A 27167-nucleotide genomic window follows, 5' to 3' on the forward strand; every position below is an offset into this window, starting at 1 on the left:
GAGAAGCTGATTCATAGCATCTGGAGCAACTTTGGCTTGGGATTTCATAATCACAATTTTACACCTAGATGTGAGCATTCCAACTTCACAGTAATGGGATATTAACAGGATGGTAGGGTTTCTTCAAACTCCCACAGGAGGCAGACCAGAATTGAAACCTGTGGAAACACACCAGTGTAATGAAGAGTGGGATCTATTATCTTTGAGTAACTGTCAGAACACAGCGTGATTTTGTAGTGGTAACTTTGTCTTAATTTAACTGCTGGAAAATAGGTCTTAATTAGTTCATATTCCATAACTGACTTGAAACTTTCTGTGGTTGTTTGTTGTTCCTTTACAGGGCAGCATCCAAATGCTTCTGCTCTTGCACATCTTCCTGCCTGACACTCTTCTCTTTCCCATATAATCTCTTTCATATCCAGGCACTTCAGGAACTATTTGCAATTCATTTGATGACAGGAGGGTGCAGTAGAGAACACAATTAGGATCAGGCCTACTGGTGTCTATGCTTACCATCAGCAAATTATTCCAGATACAACTCAGTTCAGGAAGCATTCTATTTATTAAACAGCTTCTAAAATTAGAAATGGGAAACTTATGTTCAAAGACAACAAAGAAATGTTTATCTTAACAACTATGACAGTCTGCATCAGAAATGGTGAAGCTCCTCAGCAAGCACAGTTAGCACTGCCATCAGAGCTGCTGCACTAACGGTGTTAACTTGGGTGCTTGCCCTCAGTTTTCAAGCTTAATGTACAAGATTTAATCTTCAGATTGATTTTCTTTTTTCTTTTTTTGTAAACGAAGCACAATGTTTCCCCTTATAGGAAATCTTATTTATTCCCCAAATATATAAAAGTAATTTAAAATATACAAAGAGGAGGTTTTAATTCTAGCTATTCTTGTTTAGAATAAGCTTTATATGTTCAGTAAGCCTGCTCAGCAGAAATAAATGATCAATTTTGCTCTGGGATGTCAGCTTTATGAAGTTTTTTTAACTAGCTTTTTTTCTCCCTCAAAGGAAGTTGGGAGAATTAATGTTTCTATAATGTTGTAGATTTAGCATTAGGAAGAAAGGCCTGGAAACATCAGAATTTATATATGCTTTAAAGCAACAGACAAAACACTTTCTATACTTAACTACATTTTTTAAGCTTGTGCCTTGCCTGGGGAATCTAATTTATGTCTTCAGACTTCCAAAAGTGGTGCCTAAGAGTACATACTCTGCTTCCAGTCACAAGTTCCAAATGCTGAAACCACCCCCGAGGCAGCATTAGGCAAGGTCAGACACAAACCTGAAGGGCAGTTTCTGTCCTCAGTGCAGCAGTGAAGTGTTACCTTTAGCATGTACATTTCAAAGAGCAAATTTAATTCATTCCACAATCCCATACATTATTTTACTATATATCAAGTAAGTATTTGTGCTTCCTGTTAATGTTGTGGTAATTAGAAGTTTTGGGGTAGATTACACAACTAGTGACATTCTGGCATCTTGAGACGCTTGATTTCTTATTGCTGATAAGCAGAAAAAGTAATATGACTTTAAACTCTCTGGACTTCCCACTGTGCAAGGATACTTGCAAAATACTTGATAGCTGGTGGGGGAGAAGGATGTGACATACAAAGCAATGCACAAAAAAAAACGAGAAAGTCAAAGTCTGTGCACCACCGACTCACCAAAAAATAAGGACAAGCTGTGCTCATCTTCCCCCACCAAAACAGGGATGCCATTCCTTCTTGGTAAGTGCTGTCTCTTCACTTCTAGGTGAACAAGATGCAGGATATGATAGCATTTATTTTGCTAGTGCTAATATCATATACCAGCACTGCTGCAGCCAGCCAAATTGGTGGGTCAAAGCCAGGCCAAAGCCTGGTCTTGTGAATCACTGCATGTTAATAATTGGAGACTTTAATATTTTCATCACCAATACACTTAAAGACTCTAGCACCACTACAGATCTGTGCTCTTAGAATCACAGAACGGCTTGTGTTGGAAGGGTCATTCAAGACCACCTCACTTCAACTGTTTGCTGTGGGCAGGGTTTCCATCCACCGGATCGGACCTGAGGCCCCATCCAACTTGACCTTGAGCACATATGCAGATGTGGCATCCTCTCTGGGCAGCCTGTGCCAATGCCAAACCATCTCTCCTAACATCTAACCTAAATCTTCCTTATTTTAATTTAAAACCATCCCTCCTTGTTCTGTTGCTAATCAGACGGTGTAAAAAGTCGATCTCCCTCCTGTTTACAAGCTCCCTTTAAGTCCTGGAGCCCCAGGGAAGCCACCGGAACGCACCGACGTTTCGGCTGCAACCCGACCTCGCCACCTCGCTGGTGCCAGCCGCGGCCCGCAGCACTCCGCTCCTCCTTACAAGCAGAAACAGCAGCGGGCTGCCAACCGCGGGAGCTTCAGCAACAGCGGTCGGCCGCGCGCGGTAAGGGCCGAGCCGCGGGCGCGGTGCGAACGGGGGGTGGCCGGGGCTGGGGGGCAGCGGCAACGCTGGGCGACTCCTGCGGGGCCAGGCAGGGGCCGGGAGCCCGGGGTGCGCCGCGCGGCGAGGGGGTTGGGAAACGGCCGCTCCTCCGTGCTGGAACCGGAGCGGCTCCGCCAGGACGGCGGGACGTGTTTGTAACGTGCCTGAGCGTGGAGCTGATCTGCTCGGCACTGAAAGTACGGCGCTGCTCCCGAAGAATACAGGAGCAATACACATCCGTACGTTTTACATAAGGATATTTAGAACGGTAATTAAAGCTGATAAATGAACTTTGGCTTTTTTTCCCAAACGCTTCATAGAGTGTCGGTGAGTTAAAGCAGACAAGGATGTCTGTGGTTACACAGGCGTATTTCAATCCCTAGCTTTCACTGTGTAACTGTTCTGTCTCCCCTCCTTCAGTCTCAGAGGCCATCTCCCCTCTCACGCAGCAGCTGGTGTTTGGATTTATAAATGATCCCTGGCGTTGCATTATTCAAAGACTTCAGCAGGCATCGGGCCATGGCATGGCTGTGTTTGTTTTCCTTATGCTCTGTGCAATACAGTGCGCAATCAGTTCATCCCTGATCATTAGTAGCTGTGGTTTAGGACTGGTCAGATCACACAGTTCTAACAGTAAACTAACTTCATGGCTTTAACTTAGAAAAATTGTAGAATTTAGTTTAGGTTCAGTTAACTAATTAGCACTCAGATGGTCTAGAAGAATTTGTGAAAGACTTTGGGGAAGCCCAGAGGTGTCCAAGGGGCACTGAGAGCACAAGGTGACAGTCCTGTCAAAGGCGAACTGAAACTATTTGAGGTTCTGCCTTTTAAAGTACTTTAATGAGATAAATCACGTAATTGCAGTGATGATTTCTAAGGTCTTATTTTATAAGATGCTTGAGCACCAACTGCAGCATTTGGCAGGGCAGATTGGAGCAGCTGGGGGAAGCTGCCTGCCCCATGGCTGCAGGGTGCTGCTGCCCTGAGGCTGCCAGATCTCCAGAGCGACTTTGCAGCCTGATGTCTCCCTGTATTGGTTTACTGTAATGCATTACTGAAGAAGCTGCAGAAGCCTTGCTTTCCACCAAGCATTCTGCGTTTTTCTTACTACTAAGATAGAAACTAAGAAACTAGCCATTAGGCTTATAGAGCATTATGCAGATCTCAAAAGCCCTAAGAAATGCCATAATGTCAGACTAGTGGTCTGTCCAGCCCAGTGGATCCAGAATGCCAATTCTTTCTTTGGTTACATACCAAATGAAAGATGAAATATTCTCAGGAGCAAGCAAAGCATTTTTGAGTGATAACGAATCACATGCTTTTGTCTATTCGGTTTGAACTCTCTGACTGTAAAAGGTGAAGCAAGTAGAAATTCTAAATTGATTAACTAATAGAAATATAAAGACAAGAAGCCATGTGAAATCCTGTGCCTAGGAACCATTTACTTAAACAGCTTCATTGCCATGCCAAGTCCTCGGTGTTACTAGGCAAATTCATATGTTACTGTAAGAAATGTATGTAATGCTTTTCATTCAAATGGCTTAAGAATTTGATAGCTTTTTGATCCCTGCATTTTGCTGGGGAAGTTATTGCTTGCACGAAGCAGAAGGAAAAATGGTGAGTATTCGAAAATTAAGCCTATCCTCTTTTTAAGCACAAGAATGCCGTACACCACTAAAGACAATATTTTGTGTGCTTTGGGTCCTTTTCACGGATATGTGAAGGGGGAAGAAAAGATGATTTCTGTCAAGTTGCATATGCTGTTGCTCTGGTGAATCCTGCAGCAAGCTTGGAGCTGGTTAGTTTTGGGGGTTTCTTTGAAGCTGATTTAGAAATGGAGATGAGGCTTTCATTTTTGCACAACTCTAATATGGAGACTGAAAGGGAAAACTTCATCTTTTGGATAATGCTGAATATGATAAAAAATCATGTATTCCACCACATAATTTCTTAATGGTTCTTCAATGAAAGTCAAAGAAATGCAATACACCTGAGTCACTGGAATTTAACAATTATGTGATCTATCATGTGGCCCTGAAAAAGCCATTTTAGAGGATTAGAGTGTCATATTAAACTGTGAATAATATTTATAGCCACCTTGTAAAATTATTCTTGGCTGGGGTGAGTAACTTTCTGATAAGCAAACAAAACACCACCCTATTTTATACATTTTTTCATTTTTTCTCTTACCCAGATATTTATGTTATCATCGTTATTAAAGTGGAAAGGGTGGATGTGTAGGTATATATGTCACTGCTACAGAGGACTGCTTTCAGCAAAAGTACATCTTGGGAGCATAGAGAATGGACTAACTTCTGTTATAGCAATGGCTCCCAACTAGTAACAGCACAAGAAAAATCTCAGGTACCTGATCGTATTTTTAAGGGTTATTTGTGTAATATGGTCTGCTGTGATTTTAGTTACCTGGTAAAATGTACTTCTTTCTCATTTTGAGAATGTCTTACAACCATAACATCCTTAGCGTCACCTACTGTAACTCAGCTGGGCTCAGTGCAGCTACATGAATTTATACGAGATAACGATGTGACCCCATGAAAGAAAGGATATGAGCAGCTCTGAACTTGTTCAAATCTAAATTTTATATAAATTAGTCTAGAGTTGCCCTCACAGGAGGAGATAACACTTTCATCCTGTGCTGAAATTCAGTTTCTTTCTGCTCTTTACAGAAATCTTACCTCAAGGGTGAGCCCGCCTCACAGTGTGCACGTATCAGTGTCTTTTCCTCCAGTTTACTAATTTAACAGCTCATGAATCAGACTGCTCTGCTCAGCACTCCATTGTGCTTCTGATAATTAATCAGATATGGCTCTAATTAATGACTTTCAGCAGAATTTAACTGTGGTCATCTGTAACGTCATCTATTACTGATGTACTTAGGAACATAAGCAATAGAATAAGAACTTGCGGAAGTTTTTTAATGAGAATTGGAAGTTTTTTCCATCATATAATCTATTGCATTGCTTAAGTGAGGGTTCCTCATTTGAAGCTATCTGCCCTTTTATGTATAACTGCATGGTGTGCCATATTGTTGAAAGTTTTCTACACTGCAGGCAGTACCATAGCAACTACCATGTAGAAAGAAGGCATCAGTTTGGCCAAGGCTACTGGGACATGTTCTCAGGGCGGAGCGTGTGCAGCCCTGAATCAGAAGAGCTCACCAGGAGCCAGACAGCTGCTACAGGAAATGCGAACCTGTTAATTGTCTTCTTTGAGCCTTATTCTTTGAGTCATCCCTTTGGTCATTAAAAGCAAAACCTTCGCACTGTCTGGTCAAAGCTGTGCTTTTTCTTGCTTCCATTATTTTTGACTTTTGAAGACAGCAAAGGTGACAAAAGCTGTGTAATGTTTCACTAATCAGAAATACAACAAAAGGCAGCGTCTGTCATGTCAGGAGGGAAGCTGAACTGGCAGGAGATGTATTTATAAAATTTATTCATTCTTTGCAAAAATCAAGTGTAGTGGTTTCTTAAAACAAGAATTGGTTTAAAAAAACTAAACAGACTCAAAAAAAGACAACATAGCATACTACTTCTGCTTGATTAAATATGATGTTAAATGACCTGTTCCCAAGCATTCTATTAAATGTTTCAAAATTCTTGAAAACAGAAGATGAGATCTTGCTGCAGAGTAGCATAGACAATTATAAACGTGTTTTATCAGTAAAAATTTTTAGAAATGCTTGTGCAGCTCAGTCTTATATCTGTTTCTTTAGCAGACGTTTTTCACTAATGCTTTGTAAATACAGAATTCTGAAATACAGGACAGTGGAAGGGTTGTTTTTGTGTGGGTTGTTTTTTTTATTTTTTAGGGGATTTCAGGTGCTTGGACTTTGGTTTAATGTTTTGAGGCACACACAGACGTGGCGCTAAAGCGGCAAGCACTTGAGTAGCAAAGCTGGCTGCTGAAACCTTGCTGGTTTTAAGCAAAGTGGCAGCAAGTCATTGATCACATGAAGGCAGTTCAAAAGCACAAGTGTTATTATGGTGGAAGGTTACAAATGTGAGTTATCTCTGATTGTCTGCCCCTTTTCTCAATAAAATGAAGACTTGAAACTGGTCTGCCCAGTACTGAGTACCCAACCAATATAGAAAGTTACCACATAGTTTGCTATTTCTGCTTTTGGAATATGGGACTTTGGAAGTTATAGCAAATAAAGACTGTGGGAGGCTTAACTCTTAAAATCCAAGCATTTAAAAAAGAAATAAACAAAAATGATTAATATTAGCAAGAGGGAGATCTTAATTTTTTTTTTAATAACGAACTTGATGTAGGAACAATGCTGCCTTGTAAACTCAATAATAGAATGCTAGAAAGACAATGATGTGAAACAAAGTAGTTGTTTTTGGAAGATTTGCTAGAATTCCTCCTCTGGAGCCTGTGCTTAATCAATGTCTAAATGTACTAGGGAAGCACACAGCTGTCCTGGATCAGACAGGAAAGTCAAGGCCTAAAATGAGCACGTGCACAACACTGTCTTGCTCCTTGTAATGCATAAGGTACATTTATTTAAAGTAGGGGCAATACCAGTACTAGAATTTGTTCAGAATAAGTACTACCTGATCTTTTCTGAGTTTGTTGTATAACTGAGGTTTGTTGTGGTTGGTGCTCTTTTTTTTTTTTTTTTCCTCCTATATTCACTTCAGTTTCTGGGGATGTAGAGCATTTTGATGCAGGAATGATTGTAAGTACAAAAGTGATTCCTTTGTTCAATTAGTCATCCTCAGAGGATTCCTGAGATTTTTGTAATGATTATGGGGCATTTAACTTGTACACAGAAGCAATAATTTATCACTGATCTAATAATTAATATGAGGATGAGGCACAAAGTAGGTATCTACAAATAAGGTCACTTTAATTTTGGTATGCATGAAGCCAGGGACAGCCTCTGGAACAGTTCAATTCTATTTCCTTTTTCACAGTTACAGAAGTGGAAGAGCAGAAACGAAGACCTGACTTCTACAAGTGCTGAATAATTGTTCTTTCTGCTGATTTATAGCACCACAACATTGAAGCGCTCCTAAAGTTTAGTTATCAAGATCCCTAAGAGAAGACTTGCCTTCTTGGTTGCAATCCAATTTGATGGGGTACATTCTGTCCTTTCCTCCCTTTCCAATCTGCAGATATTATGTGTTTTCCATGTTCCTTTTTTTCTGTTAGAAAGCAAGGTACATACTTGACCTAATTAGTATTTATTTTATCAGAATTACCACAGAAGTAGAACAACTGAATTATCCATGTACTTTCTCAAAAGTATTTCATGTTTCAGCTAGGCTTGGGCGCTACAATAAGAGCAAACACTTATGAGCAACCATGTTTTGCAGGGCACGACTAATGGAAGATGCATTACGTAGGGACAGTTGCTGGAGAACAAATTAATGAATGATGAATTATTTAACTAGGTACATCAGTGATATGACAGCTGGGCTGCTTTTTGCAAACACGTACAGCAACTAATAGGTATAAATCAGTTTTTGCATACTGAAATTGACACAGGTTTTTACTGCTGCTACTAAACAGTGTTTTTCAGTCTGAAGGCAAGGGAAGACAACTCATCCAAGTACTCAGCAGTAGTTTAATTAATTACTTTCATAAAAACAAATATTTTCCCCTGGCACAATATGCACACTGAAGAAACACCTGGTGACAGCACAATCACCTACTTGTTTGTGGTTTGTATTCAGCTGAGGAGGTCAGTCAGTGGGTGTAGGGGAACTGTTAGGTCGTGGCCTGAACTGATGATTGAGCACCTGGTGAAGGGAGTGGCTGGCCAAGGAAGCACAGGTGCAAACAACTTACCTGTGCTTCCCATGTGACTGGAAATCCTATGGATCCCAGATCCACCCCTTCCTGGGCTCATTTAAGGGCTAGCCTGGAGGGATAGCGTTTCCTGTATGGAGATCTCTTCTTGAGGAGTGCTCTGTAGCCTGAGGTCCTCATCACCAGTTACTGAATCAACCTTTTTTCAATGTATGATTATTGGTAGGCCTCATGATAATGTCTGGTACTGTAATTAACTTGGTGGAAGTAGTTTTGTTGTATTCTAGATTTTCAATATTTTTTCAGTGGCGACCTATGAAATACGTGTGACTTTGACTTTAACGTTTGGAGGTGTTTGTAATGCTAGGGATACGGAGGTGTTCTCCCACTTAATGTAACTGCTACTGCATTATAGGGCATAAACTGGTTACGAGCATATTGTAATGTTTAATTTTTCTTCTACGTTTAATTTTTTTTCTAGGAATTAAGCTAAAAAAAATCTATGGATTGGTTTGTTTGTTCCTATGTATTTTTGTATGTGTATGTTCTTGTTCACTTGTGAGATGCTTCAATTACTTTAAATGCTTAGTAAATTAATATGCTACTCGTGCTTTATCTAATTCTTGTGAATGGTAATGGTGATTTTTCACTAGGCAAATGTTGCATTGCTGCTGGGTTCTCACCATGGAAGGTTCCAAGGCATGTACTAATGGGGGTTAGCTCTGTTACTATAAAATCCATCTTTGCCCCGTTTTACGTTGGGAGGGGTCAGCTTGTCTCAACACTGAATCTGGACTGTTTTCTGAGCAATGGGTTGATTTAGATTGTTTTTATCTGCTTTTGTATGAGATGCTTTAGGTTCACTAGTGTGTAGCTAATAGATACCTGTCTGTAGGGAGAAACCTCATTTACTTTTGGTATGAGGCATACATTACCAGCTACAAAGAAGCCAGAGAACATACTGGCGATTCTATGAACAAGAGTAAGTAGCAGAATGGGGGAGTTGTGTAACTTCTGTTCTCCTTCTTAATGGTATACTCTATGGTTGCGTAGGGAGCTGATATGTTAAAACATACTCGGACACGATCTTCAAAATACAGGAGTGTTCACTCCAGCTGGAATTCCTTTCCAGACATCCTTTTTTTCCTCAGTCTAACAGAAGAGAGGTACCCAGAACATTTTCTTGGGAATTCAGCTTTTCAGCCTTTACAGCTTGGGATGATCCATACCTGATAGTGTTCTAAGCCCAGGTTAACTTATTTTGAATCTGCAACCCAGGAAAGAGCAGCTGAACCTGAAAGGTTTCTTTGAGATCTTAAAAGCTACCTGTACCTGCTGAATAAGTTAGGATATACTGCATAGGGGTACTGGGAATAACAGCGTTGTCTTTTTGATTATTATTTGTACTTCTGTTTCCATATAAATATATTTTGGAATACCTCTTAGCTTGTTTTCTGTTTGATCTTTTTTTTTTAAATAGGAGCTGAAATCCAACAATTGAAGGTATCTTTTTCAGGTGAGAAAAAAGCGTATAGAATAAAGAGCTGCTTTGAAAGCAAACAAAAAAAAATACATCTTTCAGTTTATAACTTTCAACATGGCCAAGGAAAGCAGTGCAGAGGAAGCATAAACTACATGTCAGCCAAACAGGAAAGAACGCTTAAAAAATATTTCAACTTATTTTTCAGTCAATCAGGTATCTTTCTTCCTTGAAACAGGTTAAAAAAACCAAGTCATTCATAATAAAATTATGATAGATTTACTGAATTGCTGGCACTGAGCAAAGAGCACTTTTGAGTTTGGTTTCAGTTTCCTTTTGAATAAGGAACCTGTAAAGACTGCAGGCAGCCTTTGTGCATGAGTTAGTGCCTTGACAGGGTTAGTAAACCAAGGAAGAGGGATGCAGAGCTGCACAATGTGCTTCCTACAGCTACTGCAATTGCAGGCCATCACACTGCTGTTAGTTTCTAATGGCTCTCCAGCCGTGATCTTCTTGCCTATGGGGTATATCTTCAGGATTATAGGAGAAATGAGTAAGAAGGGGATGGGGGAAAACTTAATGTGCACTTAGTACTAGATAACGAAATCTTAGCACATGCTTCAAGTAGTTTTCTCTACGAAAAACATTTCTAACTGCTAACACTTCAAGTGTGAAAATATTAAAAACTGTTGATCTGTACCTGGAATGCAGTCCTAGTCTGCAGATTTAAATACTAAAATAAATTCTATAAATCATCTGATAGAATTTGTAGCTATGAAGCTTCAATGTGGCTTTCTTTCAACCACTGTTTTCAAATTATAAGATTAAAAAAAGGGGGAAAAAAATAAGGGAATACAAGGACTTGGAATAGTGCTGTCAGATATGTATGCTAAGCTCAAATGTGAGGAAATGAGAGCACACCTAAAAATCATAATTGCAGATATGTATGTAGGACATAACCATTGGAATCATTTCTGTAAATAGAATTAAGCAAGTAGTGCTAAGCAGAGTGACTAAAATTGATTTCTACTGCTTTGGTATTGAGATGACTGAAGTTGGCTAGAATGTATAAAGATTATTTTCAGTTCAACCATTTCTCCCCACCCATTCTCCATATCCATAGATTTTTAGTGTCCCCTGTATAACAGTTATAGCTTCTGTTCCCTGTCATTGAGCTGTCACTTGTCTGCCATCCAATGAAGAAACCATACAGGCAGCTGCTAATAAAGTATGTGCATGCTGGCTGTCTGCCTACCTCTGAGGAAGCCAGACCTGTAGGTTTGGTGTTGCATGTGGGTTTTTGCCATATGTTGCACCGGTCCCAACTTATTTTTAAAATAAAAATTAAAAATTTGCTTTTGACAGGCCTACAGGTTTTAAAGTTATTAATAGGAAGCTGACAGAGGGACAGTATGAGGAGTTGTTTCTTGACAAAAACAGGTTAAAAATAAAGAGAAGTCAAAACCTCACGGTTCTTCATAATAATAATACATGAATTTCTAGAAATAGTTTCTAGCTATTTCTGTATATAGAGAATAAAATTTTAATTAGTGTGGAAAAAAACCTGCGTTTTGAGCTAATTTCTTTGTGTTGTGATGACACAGCAAACTGAACATTTGATACTTTACCAGTGTGTCAAGAGTACACGATTCTGAAAAGAGAGCTGCTTTTGTTGTGAGGAATGATGGGAAGACTGTACTTAGTCAAGTTTGTCTTTTACTTTATACTGTTTTTTCTTTAGGGTGAAGTTCCAGTATCTTCATGTCAATGAAGAGCAGGATACCTCTCATTCTTCTAGCTTGTGGCTCCTTTAACCCCATCACAAATATGCATATGCGTTTATTTGAGCTGGCTAGAGATCACCTGCATCAAACAGGTCAGTAAGGGGTTGTTACGAGCACATGGTGTTTTGCTGTGGAGGGGAAGACACTTCTAGTGCTTGGTATAAGCTTAGATGTAAATCTATTGATGATTCAATGTGAAACGTTTGGGGCATATTTTATATTGAAATTGTAGCACTAAATTTAAAGAGGCATGAACACCCATACAACTGAACTGTAAGTTTTATCAGCAGTTTTAGAATCATATGGGATAGACAATTTTGTGGAAGATTTTAATAGCTTTGAAACTGGAAATAAACATTTTTTATTTCATCTTTATGTGATGTCAAAGAAGTTTTGACAACTAGGTGAAACTGGAGAATTGAAAAGTTAATTATTCATTATCCATCCTCTCTAAGACAAACAACTTATTTCCTGTGGCAAAATAATGTCTTTAGGAATGAGATAAGAAAAGTTAGATTTCAGATGACTAGCGAGTTTCAGCAACAAAGGAGAAAAGTGGGTAACACCAGGAACTTAGCAAAAATGAGAAAAGGTATGGAGGGGTGTTTTGCTCTGTGCTTGGTAACGTCTTTATTGCTGATACTTTATCTTCCTTCTGACTGCTGAAGCATACGCATCTGAAATTGATTTGAAGCGAATCATGCTTATTGGAACCTGACAGAGTTTCCTAGGAAGTTGGTGCAATAGGAACCTGAGAAAGGTGGTGGGAAAGATGACCTGGGGAACTACAGGCTTGTTGGCCTCATTGCTGTATCAGGGAAAATCCAGGAGGTCCTTCTGGAAGCTGTATTAAGGTACGTGGAAGACAGGAGGGTGATGCAAGACAACCAGAGGCATGTCCTGTCTGACCTATGAAGGAGCCTTCTAGGATGGCACAACTTCATCAGTGGGCAAAGGAAGAGCCACTGATATATCTATCTGGATTTCAGTAAGGGCTTTCACACAAAGCCCTTTATACTCTGAATTAGAAAGATATGAATGAGTGTTCAGTGGATGAGAAACTGGCTGTGAGATCATACTCATTGTAATGGCTTAATGTTTGCATAGAGAGTAATAATGAGTGGCGTCCCTAAGGTCTGCAGTGAGACCAATACTCTAATACTTGCATCAGCAGTGTTGACAGTGGGATCGAGTGCAGCTTCAGCAAGTTTGTGGATGACAGTAAGCTGTGTGATGTGGTCCAAATTCAGTGAACTCTAAGTAGTATTTTGAGGTCTTGAAATAAAATGCTTATTTTAAGTGTGATGTACAGCATTTGTTCAAGGACTGATCATTGTACATCCCCAGGCAGAGTAACTGAAGTCTCAGTGTTTGAGAGCAGCTGTCCAACTGTAGGGGTGAATGTGCATCTTCAGGCCCTGTTGTTCACACAGCCAGGTGGATATGATATATGTTTCTCTAGTTACTCCTGTGGCATCTGTCACTACGATCTTTGCACACCTCATCTATTTCAGTGAATGCATCTTTAAGCACTTTGAAGTGGTGAAGGTAAAGCCATCCATCCTATGAAGAGCTATCATAAAAGATTGTCTGTTATTGTTCTGATGTATTTGTTGTTTACTTTGACTTTCAGTGCAATGACAGCTAAATTGCTTACCCCTTTGATTTTCCTTCTGTTGAATTCTCTTCATAGAAGGTTTCTGAACAAAGTAAAAAGTCTTGCTATTTTCTTTCCTTTTTTTCATGCTTGGCAATATCTACATACATGTGAAGGGAAGGTAAGCATAGGAGTATATCCTTTTGATGTTTATCTGTAAACAGTTTTGAAAAAGTCTTATATGGGGTTTCCTGTATCTAGTTATTTGATGCTTTCTTTTCATCTTCCTGTGCTTCATGGCATCAGAACAAAGATGTTAGACATCCCTCCCCAGTTAATTATAATCTATAAATAAAGCTAATATTGTGATTTTAATGGGAAAATTAGAAAGCTTTTTATTGTGTTTTCCTGATGTTAATAGTCAGAGTTCTGGGAGGGTAATTGCTATCTCTTGTGGTTTTAAGGAAAACCATTACTATTACTTCGATACAGAATTGTATTATGTGATTTTAATGTGTGTGTACTCACAGAAGATAGATTAAAGAAATTAAACAATCCAATTAATCATATTCTGAAATGTAAATGTCTGGTTTTTAGTAAAGAAATTCAAGCTTTAATGTAAGGTATTTTTGCATTTTTAGATGGCTTCAATGTGCGACTAATTATTTTCAGCACTTGATACTAAGTTTTAACATCACTCTACTGCATTTTGAAATAGCTGCTGTTTTTGTCACAAAGCAGGCCTTAATCAGTGATTTGCTTAATGTATTTGATGTTATGTAAATACTGTGGTAAAATTCAAACTGCTTATCAGACTCATTTTGTTCTCAGATATGTGGGTAATGTAGGCCTAATGAAGTAGAGAAAATGCTAATTTCCTGGGCCAACCTTCAGAACTCTGTACCAAAAATGTGCAGTCCTGCATCGTGCAATTGTTCATGCTACTTCTGATCGGTATCCATTGATGTCTTAATGGACTGGAAGAATCCCCTTACTAGAGAAAACTAAGAATGGTTAACCTCAGTCCAAGGGAATTTACAGTACAAATAATCATGCCATTAAGTTCATACAAGCTATTGTAAACTGTCTTAAGTAGACTTGAGTAGAATGACTTAGGATGTTCTGCTGGGTGAGACATTTTTTAAGTTGGTTGAATCTGAATGTGTGGTTTTTCTGAGCTTTTCTGCTTCATGCAGCTGCTCTATTTTCCAGGCATACCTACATACCTCTGTGACCAAGAGCACTGAGGTTGAATTCTCTTCACACTGGTGGACCAGTCTGTTGTCAGTCTTGAGTTCAGTGCTGTTAAGGAAACTGGGCAGACTGCCGGGGGGAGTTGGAAGAAAAGCCAAGCCCAGAGAGTTTGGTTTGGCTTATGTTTAGATAAGTAATGAGTGAAAATCTGTTAGCTTAAGAATAGGCTGAGATCTGTATGGTCTTTAACATCTATGTATGCAGAAAGTGAAAATGTATCTATTTCCTGGTTTTGAGTTGTTAAAACAATATCACAAACACTAACAGCAAGCCTGTTCTTTTCCTATTATAAAGTGTAAACAGAGTAAGGAGTTTCATTGCAGCCTAGAGATGAGATTAGTAATAGTCCATGATAATTTTATGTAGGCCTACATCAGTGAAATTTGTAAAGTTTTGCAGTTTTGAGAGGGATATTAAAATAAATGATTCATCTGCTGTTTTCAGTCATATGAAAGCATAAAATCTTACACACAGTAAAGTTAGCATGAATTCCTTGTGACTATATGTTGGTACTGCCTGTTTATAGCAGTGTCCTGTAAATCTGAAGTCTTACCCTGAAGACTTGACTTGGGCAGTTAATTTGATGTAACTAATGAGACTGGCTAAATGGATTGGTCTGATTCTTAGCTGTAGAAAAGCAAGAGGCTAAATTTTGCAGGAAGTATGCAGCAGGGACTGAAATTTACAAAAGCTGTTAATGCTAAAACAGTGCTGCCTTTAGTAGCATTTTGGGAGAGGAATGAGATAAAGCAATGCTATAAGACTGACCTGTTGCAGCCTGCTCCGGAGGTGACAAAAGGAAGAAGAGTAGTGGGGTCATTCCTGCTATTGAGTAGGATAACACCATGGAGCTGTAGAGCTTCCTAGCTTGTCATGGATTTTTTTTGTATGATGCTGAGAGGAAGATGGGTGATGACATTGTTTCATAGTCCATCTTCAAAAAACATTTACCCTTATCTATTTAGTAGAGAAACTCTAGCCATGTAAAACCCTGTTAGAAGATAAAATTTCTAACAGTAAAACTGTGCGTGGGGAACAGTAAGTTTGCTTAAATACAATAATGGAAACACCAAGAGTCCTTTAAAGCTCAGAAGGCAAATGCATACAGCATAATTATCTGAAGCCTTCATGCACTCCTACTTTAAACTGTCAGTGAAACATGTATGTATGCATATATGGGGGACAACTAGGCCCCAAAGAACTAAGGTTCTTGAACCCAGGAAAAAACAAATTGTTCTCATCTAATCTGTTATTTGTAGTTAATTGTACTTTAATGTGTAGCTTTAACAATAGGTTTTAATTAAACATCAGAACAGGCAATAAGACAGAATTCACAATTGAATGCAATTGATAGCATTCAGAAGAAGTACAATGTGAAGGTAATTCTGACTCAAGGAAAGTTGGAAACTGCCTGGAATGATTTATGGGGCAAGCAAGAAGGTGGCAGAACTTAATGATTTGTTCTTTGTGTGCTGCCAAGATTCAAGCACATATTTGAACATGTGAACTCTTGAATTACAGAAGAGGACACAAGTTACCAGAGTCAGTAATTTGGGGCTGTGCACCTGTATTTTTAGGTTGTAGATTCTTGTCAGTTCTGCTTGGATAGAGCTGGATTTTCAATCACCTCAAACTCTTACCATCTTTGATTTTCAGTACCTGAAGTGGTAGCCGTCTTGCGGTTTTTCTCATTCCGTTGGTTTCATTTCTTACCTTACTCTATTGACCACTTTGCCTACACTGAAAATGCTTTTAAAACAAAGGATGGGTTAGGCTGTCATTTTCATAGGAGACAGGCTTGCAAATCCTATTGGAATTTAATGTTCTTTAAATTTCATCTCCCTTCTTTTGAAAATTGTATCCCTATTTTAGAAAAATTAATTTGTAATTTTTAATTTAAAAATATTGAATTATCATGTCCTAATTTAAAAAAATTGAGTCCAGGGCAATCATTTTCATTATGGAGGACTAGAGGGAACTTGTTGCATTCTGAGTTTCTTTGCTGAAACAGAATTTAAAAAAAATAAATAAATAAAATAGATACTTGAGTACCATATGTATGGTGGTTCTTTAAAATGTATGTGTTGTGTTAGAAATCCTCTGTTTCAGTTGTTTGTTTGGAACGCCTCTTCCCTTCTCACAGTTTAAGGGATGCAACTCTTATCAGTACTTTATTTCTCTGATTTATTAAAATTACATTTTTCTAGTTTTGTTTCCTGAGAGAAACCCAGAAATGCGAATTGTAACAAAGAGTTTGTATGAATGTCTACTTTAGAATAGTGGGAAAAAATATAGGCATATTTTCAAATTAACACTGTGAGATACAAAGGGTTTTTAGTGTCAGCTCAGCTGATGTTTGGATGATAGATTTCTAATCTTAAATCCCATTAGTCCACCTTTGTTTTTGAATCATCTTATTTGTCTGACTTGCATTAATTACATCACAATATGCTGTAACTATTGCTTTAGTGCTATGGAGAGGCACAATGATTTTGATAAATAACAAGCAGCAGGCACTTAAGAACGAAGCATTGGTCAGTTAAGTCATCCATTATTCTGGCTGTCTAAAAGCTGTACTGCTACAATTATTGGAATATGGAATTTCATTCTACCCAGCAATTTGGATAGTTTGCAACACAAATTATAAATGTCTCTGCTTGCTTTAAAATTGCATGTTTACCTCTCCTTTTATTTTGTCTGGAATAAACACATTGGTGGTACTTATGAGCAGCTCAGAGAAACAGCCAGCTTGTTTTTCAGTTCTTTTAAATTGCTGTTTTCTTATTAGAAACATGACTTAAATCTGGTTGTTCACAGCTCCCTGTAACTTTGAAGTTAAGCATGCTTTTAAGAAGAGATTACATTAGATGAGCTCTTGATATTCCATCCATTCTAAATTTTCAAAATGCTTATCAATGACAATATGACTATTCTTTTCCTTTCTGGAAGGAAGATACCAAGTGATTGAAGGCATAATGTCTCCTGTCAATGATGCCTATGGAAAGAAAGGCTTGGTTTCAGCAAGGCATCGGATAGCAATGGCCAAATTAGCACTGGAGACATCTGATTGGATTCGAGTTGATCCATGGGAGACTGAGCAGGAGTCATGGACAGAGACAGTAAAAGTGTTAAGGTAACTGAACTGTTTTTTCTTTGTTATGAATGTCTAACTGCTAGAAATCTGAGCCTGTCAGATCAATGCACGGAATTTGTTCATATAAAACATCCAAGCAAAGCAGAACATGTCTGTTTATGGTATCACCTCTTAGGAGGTGGCAGTGAAAAATTCATGTCCCTTTCCTTTAGAAGGGACATCCTAATCATTATTTCCCCATTTTGAGTCTTTCATTTCCTAGAGCAAAGCAGATAGGCTTTGCCCAGACCAACACGATACCCCCAAGTACTGCTCTTTTGCTAAGTCAGTAGATGCTGTGTTGAAAGCCTTTGACAAGAATGGGCCCTGCAAAACTGCAGTCATTGAAAGGGTTCGGCATGCAGAGTGCTTGACTCTCATGTTACTTCTGTGGTTTTTAACTCTCTAACTAGGTAACAGAGAGATCTTAATCCAAAATTACAGGAGTTTACAAACAATGTATTAAGATAGCTAATTCTAGGTTAGCTGTCTTGGCAATATTATGCCTACAGGTTTATCTGTTCACACTTGATTAAAATTTCTTATCAACTCTAATGTCATGTTAAACCCTAGTCCGTATTTGCTCTTCGAAATGAGCGAGTTTGCTGCTACTGTGCTAGAAGGAAAAATGAAGGAACTTGCCTGAAACCTGCCTTGAAATGTACTTTTTTTTTCTATAAGCTTTATCTTGATAACACATGCAATATGTGGCAAGGTATAAAAACAAACTTCCTTTGCTGACCACCTTTGGAAACACATGTACTGTGAAAAAGTAAAAGACTTCAAGAAAGCATTCTTCAGGAAAGCAAGCATGCTGTAAGAAGCGTTAATTAGTTCTCATTCCTGCCCACACTTTTACCTTACTTTCTGACTGGAAACAGAGAAAACAGAACTTATTCCAGGGACAAAGCTCAGATTAGAGAAGCAGTATGTTAATGAAATGGTGTGGCTAAGAGATTGGGTCTTACGTTATAACTGTCACGCTCGTATAATTTCTTAAAATGCCTCCTGTTACCAGTGTTTTGAATTGTACACTTCAGCAGAACTTTGTGTTCTGAAAGTAGTCATGAATGGCCTCTTCCTAAGTACTACTTCTAAGTGTGATGAAACTGTCACTCTCCATCAAAATCTTTGGACTTTGCAGAGACTAACAAATAGTTTTGGCACAAAAGAATTTTAAGCACCAGAGCTGTATCCTGCTTGTGGAAGCATCATTAGTTGCCTGTTACTTTAAGTGAGCGTGAAAATTTTGGAGGCTATCCCTAGGCTGTTGTGTTTTTTTTTTTCTTAAAACAATGAAAGGTAGCATGATAGAGTTATTTCCTCACTAGCTGCCATGGCTGAATATTCCTAGGCAAGGACGAGTATTTTTAATATGCAAAGAACTGCACTCACTCCTCTTGTAGTGCAAATGTAATTGCAGTAAAGACAGACATTTTTTGAATTCCAAGTTAATTCATACTATGTCTTGCCCAACATGTTCTGCTGAGTTGTGCTTGTGATTTAATTATATAGAAACTGAAAGTTTCATACAGACTTCAGAAAATGCTTGATAAACTGACAGATTGGCTTGTCCTTCTTGATATCTCTTTCAAATAACATAATTCTCCCCACCTCAGCATTTGAAACGCCTGCTGAACAGACCTTTTGGCAGTTAAGATTTTGCATTGCTTGTGCTGTGAGTCCTGCAGTGAGTTCCTTGCCAAAAAATCTTGGTTTTGAATCGAGGCCCAAGAATGTCAATCCATGACATGAAGTTAGTGTACTTGACTATACATAGCATCAGCCTGTTTACAAGAAGGCAGGATTAATAATAGAAATGTAGGAAGGCTCAGGCCAAGCTACTGCTACCTACTTTCTCCTGCCATATGTCCCACACCCCTTGTCTATTCAGTTCCCTTAGCCAATGGCTGAGCAACAAAAATGACTGCAGATAATTATGCAGCCTGGCTAGCTGTATATTCTTGGCATAATTGCAAATTATTTCTGTGGCTCCAAGTGTGATTTGAAGAGTGTACACTTAAAATCACTAAATTAATTCCTTAGGCCAGACATTCAGAAGATATCTACAGTTTTGTACGCATTCTGAATTTGGACAGAGTTAAGGGCAGAGCTGTACTCTAGAGCCCACAGGCTCTGTTTTGGTACAGCTGTGTAAGACCTCACAGTCACTTTGGATGTGTAAATACTAGGCAGATGTGATGCTGGCGCGAGTCCTTGGCTGTGCCAATTGACGTGAGCATTACATAAGCATGGCTTATGACAGGGCAAGCCAGGGCCTGTTTTACACAGGCAAAGTTTTGCTGATTTGAAGAGAGTGGAGATGTATGGATGTAAAATTGGTGCTTGCCCTAAGAATGTAAGAAGGCACCACTGCCACAGGCTGATAGTACACAGAGGGACACCAAGGATTTGGAGCAGCGAAAGAGTAAAGTGAAACTTGGAAAAACTGATGAAAGGATCCTCGTGAACCTGAATTCAGTGAATTAAGAAGCATACTAAGTGTGCAAAAATCTTGAGCTGTGTAATTTGAGTTTCTTTGAATTGTGATTAATTTAAAGCATACAGTTGAAACTCAGGAAATGTATTTCTTGTGGAGAAGAGGATGAAAGAACAACAGTACTTCCTCCTGAATGCTTTTAAAGAGCATGTGTTACAGAAATACTGTTTCTGAGGAGTTGTATTTAATAAATTAAGTACAGTGATTCAAGTGTGATTTAATGTGTTTTCAAGCACAAACCTACACAGTGCTTTAAATTCAATGTTGCTATAAAAATTTCCGTAAGGGTAGAATTTCAAAAACAAATTGGAAACCAGAATGTCATTACATAGATTGCTCACGGATTGTGCAAAATTTAATGACACTTCTACTTCATGGTAGAACAAATATAGTGATTTATTTTTTTTTTTAACAAACTGTATTCAGATCCAAAGTGCATAAAAGCAGACTGTGTTCTTGAATCTGAAAGTGCCAGGTAATCACTTTGTGCATCTCTGAGAGGATTATCTCACACAGAAGCCTTTATTTTTCATGCAGGCACCATTACAATGAGTCAGTCAGACTGCTCCAGTCCAAGAAGGAATTTGTGAAAAACAAACAGCCCACAGAAAGATCTACAGGAAATTTCATTTCTTCTCAGTGCTCAGGTTGGTTCATAAATGTAAGCAAAATCTACTTTAGCATTAAAGCAATGTAACTTTATGGAACTGGATGAAATTTAACATGGTAGCTGGGAAGTTCTTATGATTGGGGTGGTTGGGGCTACCTGCCAAGAACAAGCTACTCCTGCATGACTGCTTGTGTTGTTACTTTGTAGTAAATGCCACCTAATAAGGAGATTTCCACAACTCTTCCCCAACAAGAAGATTTATTTGGGGTTTGTATTAATTTTTGGTTTTATAAGCGTCTCTTTAGCTGTGTCAGATGTATGCTGTGACCCTGCTGTTTTGCAATATAGAGTATATTAATAAAGAACGTTGATATAGGGATTATTTGTCACTGCTATACAGTTTACTAAGTATATGGCTGCAATACCAGTGATCCTAATGCACTGATTTATTTTGTTTTCTTAACTACATTTCTAGATAGAAAAGCTTCTCTGACATTAGACTTATGACAGATTCTGTGAAGTCTGCTTTGGCTTTCTTATTTTATCTGGTTCCCTAACTTCCTTAAAGTATGGGTGGATCTCTGATGTTTTAAACTACACCTTTAGTGTTGTAACACTTGCACTTGAATAATCTATTTGTTACTTGTGGTTACATTTAAGTTTTTAAAGTATGGGCTGCTGTAGCATTAGAGATGGAAGAGAAAATCTGGTGTTCAGGCAGCAGTTGAATCTTGCCTGATGGAATTATTGTTGACAAGTGTAAGTCATGTTTTTCTCCTTACCACACTGAGGAAAATTAGTGTAAAAGTACATAAGACTATTTTGATTCTCCATTATATAAAATTTCTGGGTATTATTTTCTTTAGCTTTTTGAGTTTTGTAGCATTTTCTGTTTAAAAAAACAAGAAAACCTTACGAAGTTCAAAGAGATCTGTCTTTCCTGTTAAGTTTCTTGGTTTAGAATCAATCAGTCATCAGCATAGGTTTTTTTCTGACGTCAAAAACAAAAGGTACAGCAAAAGCTGAGTGAGAAGAAGGACTGGCATGAAATATATCTCCCTGTCTAGAGCACAGTGCCTGGATTTTTTTCTATTTGTATTCTACCTGACAGCTATTTCCAGGGAACAATCTGTTAGTGTGAACAGAAAGAAGTCCTGCAACCTGTTGCTGCTTTCCTTTTCTGCCTGCAGCGCTTTGTCAGACTGAGCCACAATATGGGCTTGGTTATGTAAAACACACCACTGAAAAGGAATGGAACAGATTTTTCCACTTTCTCTGGTTGCTTGCAGTGGGCTGGAGGGAAAGATCGAGTGCTACTGAAAACTCCAGAATGGGGTATAGTTTCTTCTTTCTCAAAAATGTGTTGGTTAGCACAGACTTTCCAATGGCAGGCAACTGTCACCCTGTTTCCTCTATCACAAAAACTCTTCTATAACACCACGTGAGGGATCAGTGAAATCTGTTGAATCAGGCTTTTCTCTGGAGTTTGCAGGAAGGTTCTCCTATATAAATGAAGCTTTTGCAAAGATCAGGTTGAATTTCATGGTGCAAAATTCCATGGCATACTATTTTTCTACTAAATATTTTCTTGCTGAACTACAAGATTCCCTTGTATGGTGCTGACTCATTATTTTTCCATAAACAAAAATCAGGTAATTTTAGTACGTATTGCACATAAAAAGGCTCATTAAGGACATGTATAGAACACTTATTATGGCTTTTTAAATTTAGACTAACTTATTGATGCTATCCATTCAGAACAACATAGGACTTGGACTTTTTCATTGTATTTTTCAATATCTGAGCTCTAAATATTAGAAACAACTAAAACTAGTTTCTTCTTGTTATTCCTCTATGCTGTGATAGCCTATAATGCCTACAGTACCCTGGAAAAGTCCTCAGAGAGCTCAGAATTCACCTGTGGTCGAAAATTTTGTTATGGGAACATAAAATGTGGATAGCCTTACTGAAGGAATTAGGTGTTAGATGTCCATATCTTCACTTGAGCATTCAATCTTTGTTCTTATTCAAAAGTAGCATACTAACTAGTGTAAACAATGGCTAAGCATTCAAATGAAACCACTGTATTACAAATTGCTTTCAATAGACTTCATATATATATTTATATGTATCTAATGTTTGTTAAAAGCTCCTCTTAGCTCTTCATATGTTGCTCTGGTAAGATTTGCTGTTCCACCTTGATTCATAAAGTATAGCTTTGCATGCAATATTTTCCGAATTACAAGAGATGGTTAACTGTCTTCCTTTCATTTAATATTGATTTCTCTGCACCTCAAGTCTTAGTTGGTTCACATGGCCAGCTTTGCTGTCACCTTTCAAATCATTTTCCCTGGTGCAATCCAACAGCAGTTGTCCTTAGACCTTGCCCATTCTGAAGTCCAGGTACTTTGATATTTTTTTCCACTTCAGCTTATATCCTCCTTCCCCCTGTACAACACTGCCCACCATTCTTGATTGAGCTATGCTGATAAAGAAGAAAACAGCAAAAATTTCCCTGGTTTAAGACATGCAATATCCTGAAATTAAGGCTATAGTACTTTTCTAAAAAGAAATGAAGAGCAGCTGTTTGGTCTTTGTCCCCAGATTGTTACTTAGCAAAGTGTCCTTAAAGGGCCAAAGATACATTCTTGTTGGCACAGGTGTGGAAATTCTTTTCGAAGAGCTTAAAATCTCTTAAATTAGTTTCTAGTTTATGTAGGGCTTTTCCTTTTGGGTTTCTACATTGGATTGAATCTACTGTTATATGAATCCTATCATTTTCTGATCATTCATCAGCTATTGGAAGTATGGACATTATTTTGGCATTTAACTCCCTTGTTGCCTGGTCTTTTATGCCAAAATGACTCTTTTGTTTGTTCCTTGCCCTTCTCGGATTGGTTGAGTAGAGGAATCATTTTCTCCTTTAGTGCAGCTTTGAGTGATGAAGTAGGTAGGGTAATTAATTGTGACCAGACACATCAAACCCAAGCTAAATCATTCCTGTAGCCTTTTGAAGGAAAATTGTAGTAAAAGATAAATATTTGATGATAGTAAAACAATTGTAAGTATAATTTTTCTAATCTTCCAATAAAACTGAGCAAGAATAGAAATCCCTTATTTCTTCTTGTCTTTCTAGTTACACCGGAACTAAAGCTGCTCTGTGGGGCTGATTTTCTACATACGTTTCAGACACCCAATCTCTGGAAGAAAGAGCACATCCAAGAAATCTTAGAACAGTTTGGTTTGGTCTGTATAAGCCGTGCTGGCTCTGATCCTGCTCAGTACATCAATGAATCAGAACTTCTAACTAAATTTCAGCACAATATCTTTCTAGTGAAAGAATGGATTCAGAATGAAATCAGTTCAACACAGATACGCCACGCCTTGTGCAGAGGATTAAGTGTAAAATACCTCATACCAGATTCTGTCATAGCCTACATTGCTTACCATAATATCTACACAGAAGAAAGTGAGCGGAAGAATGAAGGTGACTTGCTTCAGCCTCTGAAGTTGCATAACACAGCGGTAAGCCCGCTGAATGACAGATGCCCGTAGTTTGTGAAATGGACAGACGTGACCTTTTCTTCATGAGAAGCTCTTGAAAGATGTTTCTTCTTGATAAGGGGGAAATATATCAGCCCAAAACTTCCTGAGTTTATGGTGTTTTAATTTTTTTCTTGCGAGCTGTAGTGCTTCATAAAATCAGCACACTCAGTTGAATACCATAAAAACGGAAATAAGGTTTTAGCAATAAATGATAATCTTCAGTCATATTTAAAGGTTGAACATAGTGCTTTCCATATTTGGAATTCCTTAATCTTATGGACAGTTTAAGGATGAAGATGCCTTATTGTTCTGAAGCAGCAAATTGAAATGAACAGCAACTTCCCTATTTTCCTTAAAAATAATAAAAAAAAAAAACCAAACTCCTAAATGTAGACTTAGGACCCCAAATTTCTGTTTCTAAAGAGTGTAAGGTAAGCTACAAGTGCATTTGTTTGGCAGATAGGAGAAGTTGAAATAAAGCAAGTGCTTTAAAAATTAATGCACCATTCATATCAGTTTTAAGCCTCCTGATTTACAAATGAAAGACGGTCTCTGTCCCACTACGTGAAGTGGATTTCTTTGTTTCTCTGATCTGGAGTCTATAGCATATTATCTATTCCAGAGCCTTGTTGATCATGTGTCCTAGAGGACTGTAGAACATTAACCCTCTTTTTAAGTTGTAAAAAAAAAAAGTTTCTGATGTTCTTGGTCACATTGTGAGGTAAATCACAATGTAGTTGTTTTCCACTGATAAATGTAATGCTTTCTTGCTGCATTTTTGGATGTATAGCAATGCAAAATAAAAGGAAAAAAGAAAAACCTCTGAAAAACAACAAAAGCATAACACCAAAAGCTAAAAATGGCCGTCTTCCCAAGTAATATTAAAATGCATCCAATTTTTCATAGATCAAATTTGTGTCATATAAAACATATACCTTGTCTTTTCCTACAGGTGGCTTCACTTTTGAATGATATGGAAAGGTATTACCAAACTAAAGAAACCAAAACATTTTTTTTGTTCTACAATAAGTTACAATAAGTAATTCTCAAAAATGTTACTTGGTCTAGGTACATCTCTTTGTAAAGAAAACTATTAATTCAGCATAATGTTTTAGTAAACAAGTAAAATGGAAAAAAATACAGGTCTTGTTCCAAAATAGAGGGTACTTTGATAATAGTGGCATGGAGCTCAACCTGTACCATTTGAAAAGGCATGATAGAAAACATGAAATACCTAAGAGACTTTCTTAGTATTTGAATGCAAATGCTAGCCAGACGAATCTATTCTCTTGTGGGTAGGTTGCCTAATTTGATTCTGTCTCACTCACTTTTTAACAGGGTGCCTTCAGCTATCCTGTGAGTTAACAGCAAGCTCTGGAGGATTGCTCTATCTTTGGTTTTTCTTACACTCGGGAAAGAAGAAGGAAAACAGGCAAAGGCCTGACTGTGGGCCTCATGTAGCTTCTTATTTTACTTAAACAGGACTGCATAAAACCATGATATACTAGAAGGGTAGATTCAACAGATATGGAAAACTAGCTACTCACTTGTCTGAAAGAGAGTAGCTGCTACTACTTCACACTGAATGAGTGCCAGCACTTGACATTTTCTGTATTGCCACTAAAATGCAAATTGTTTTCTAACCTAAGAGTACACATTTGGCTCAGAATTAATAAAATATAGATAAGTACGTTTGGGAAGTGTGATAACTTGCACTGCTGAAATCAGCATACAGACTTCAAGGACTTTTGGTCTAATGTACTGGAACTACTTGGATATTATCCCTTTGAAATAAAGAACTCTGCTCATGTAGGATTTCTCTGTACTGGATAAAGATGTAAACAAGGGGGCATACACAGCTTGGTTTAAGGCATCTTATTTGTGGAAGGGAAATGCTTTCAGTGTGTACTTCAGGTTATTCAAGTCAGGCTCCTACTTGGCCAGTCTTGGACAAGCCCTCCTTTCTTCCATTGGTTCTATAAGGATATTAGCTTTCTAATCACAGCATCTACAATAGCTATCCATGTTTGGTCAGCCTGTGTTTTGGAAGTGAATTTTAAAAGATGGCAAAGGAGGAAGTTTGTCCTTAAATAATTGCTCACTCCATCCATACTCTGGGATTGTGCAGAATTCAGTTAATGTAGCTCGGTAAGAGTAAGATACTCCATCTTTATAGTTGGCAATTACTTTTCTAAATCATTAGATGTGAAATAAGGTTGTAATGAAGTGATGTGTGGAGGCTAAAGCACCCTAAAACAATACAGTATAGTTAGTATTTTGGAAAGCACAATGGTTGTATCTACCAACATGACATTTGTTCAGCTCCCTGCAGAAGGGTATCTTTCATGGGAGTAATTGAACTGAATAGGAGTTCTGTGCTCTTATTCTGAATTCTCAGTGTTTTCCCTTAAAATAAAACTATCAGTACCCTTTCCCTGAAGTAGCTCCACAAGGAAAAAATGTGAGTTATAAGATAGTTGTTGCATATTGATGTCAGCTAAAATGTTAGGTTGTGCTTCTATCTCTTTTTTACAGCAAGGAAGAGAGCTGCTTACTGCAAAGTGAATAGAGATCTTCAGGCTTTCAAACTTAAAAGGGTGTAAGAAGACAGCCTAATTTCTTCTGTACTTTTGTGTTTGTACACAAAGGTAAAGCAATAATGCTTTTTGAATCTCCTATAAAGCAAATGTTCCCTTGCTTCCTGCAGGTCATGTTAGTTAGGTACCTTTATATTGCCAACACAGATTTCTGTTGTATGATAGATACTTTCTGCTAAAATCACAAACCTGTGGCATTTCAATATCTTTGTAGATAAAAATTTTCTCTCCTAGTCTAGTGGGATTTGTTGCTTACGTATGTCTTATATTGTTTGACTCTAACTTTTGGAAGCACTGGATGCAATATACAAGTAATTTGTTTGAGTTGTTTGCTTCAAGTTGGTGATTGCTCTTATCCTTATGTAGAGGAAATGCTAAGTCAGAGCCTGAAACAATGATTGAGCACCTGAAA

At 38.0% G+C, this 27167-nt stretch overlaps 1 protein-coding gene across 7 annotated transcripts; it reads left to right on the forward strand.

Annotated features, from left to right (window-relative positions):
• Nucleotides 1-2308: 2308 nt before the first annotated feature.
• Nucleotides 2309-27161, forward strand: NMNAT3 (nicotinamide nucleotide adenylyltransferase 3). Of its 7 annotated transcripts, XR_006180398.1 has the most exons (8): nucleotides 2309-2437; nucleotides 9735-9770; nucleotides 11476-11610; nucleotides 17319-17502; nucleotides 20540-20649; nucleotides 23749-24137; nucleotides 26694-26806; nucleotides 27122-27161. XR_006180398.1 is itself a non-coding variant. In XM_042878292.1 (7 exons), exons 3-7 carry the CDS (start codon nucleotides 11496-11498, stop codon nucleotides 26721-26723), a joined length of 828 nt encoding a protein of 275 aa, XP_042734226.1. In that variant the 5' UTR covers nucleotides 2309-2437; nucleotides 9735-9770; nucleotides 11476-11495; the 3' UTR covers nucleotides 26724-27079. The 7 variants fall into 7 exon arrangements, 6 of the variants coding, with proteins under 6 accessions (XP_042734226.1, XP_042734230.1, XP_042734225.1 ...); XM_042878292.1 differs by lacking the exon at nucleotides 27122-27161 and having other exon boundaries at nucleotides 26694-27079; XM_042878296.1 differs by lacking the exons at nucleotides 26694-26806; nucleotides 27122-27161 and adding an exon at nucleotides 25497-25973.
• Nucleotides 27162-27167: the final 6 nt, after the last annotated feature.

The sequence above is a fragment of the Lagopus leucura genome, unplaced genomic scaffold (genome assembly GCF_019238085.1).
Source record: "Lagopus leucura isolate 7727_CA_CO unplaced genomic scaffold, USGS_WTPT01 Super-Scaffold_100021, whole genome shotgun sequence".
Lineage (NCBI taxonomy): Eukaryota > Metazoa > Chordata > Aves > Galliformes > Phasianidae > Lagopus > Lagopus leucura.

What these genes read in the sequence shown, in the direction of transcription:
- NMNAT3 (XM_042878292.1), top strand. Translation starts at nt 11,496, where the DNA reads ATGTCAATGAAGAGCAGGATACCTCTCATTCTTCTAGCTTGTGGCTCC. An exon ending in CATTTCTTCTCAGTGCTCAG is followed by an intron (nt 20,650 to 23,748) that starts GTTGGTTCATAA and finishes TTGTCTTTCTAG; the next exon opens with TTACACCGGAACTAAAGCTG. An exon ending in TGAAGTTGCATAACACAGCG is followed by an intron (nt 24,138 to 26,693) that starts GTAAGCCCGCTG and finishes TCTTTTTTACAG; the next exon opens with CAAGGAAGAGAGCTGCTTAC.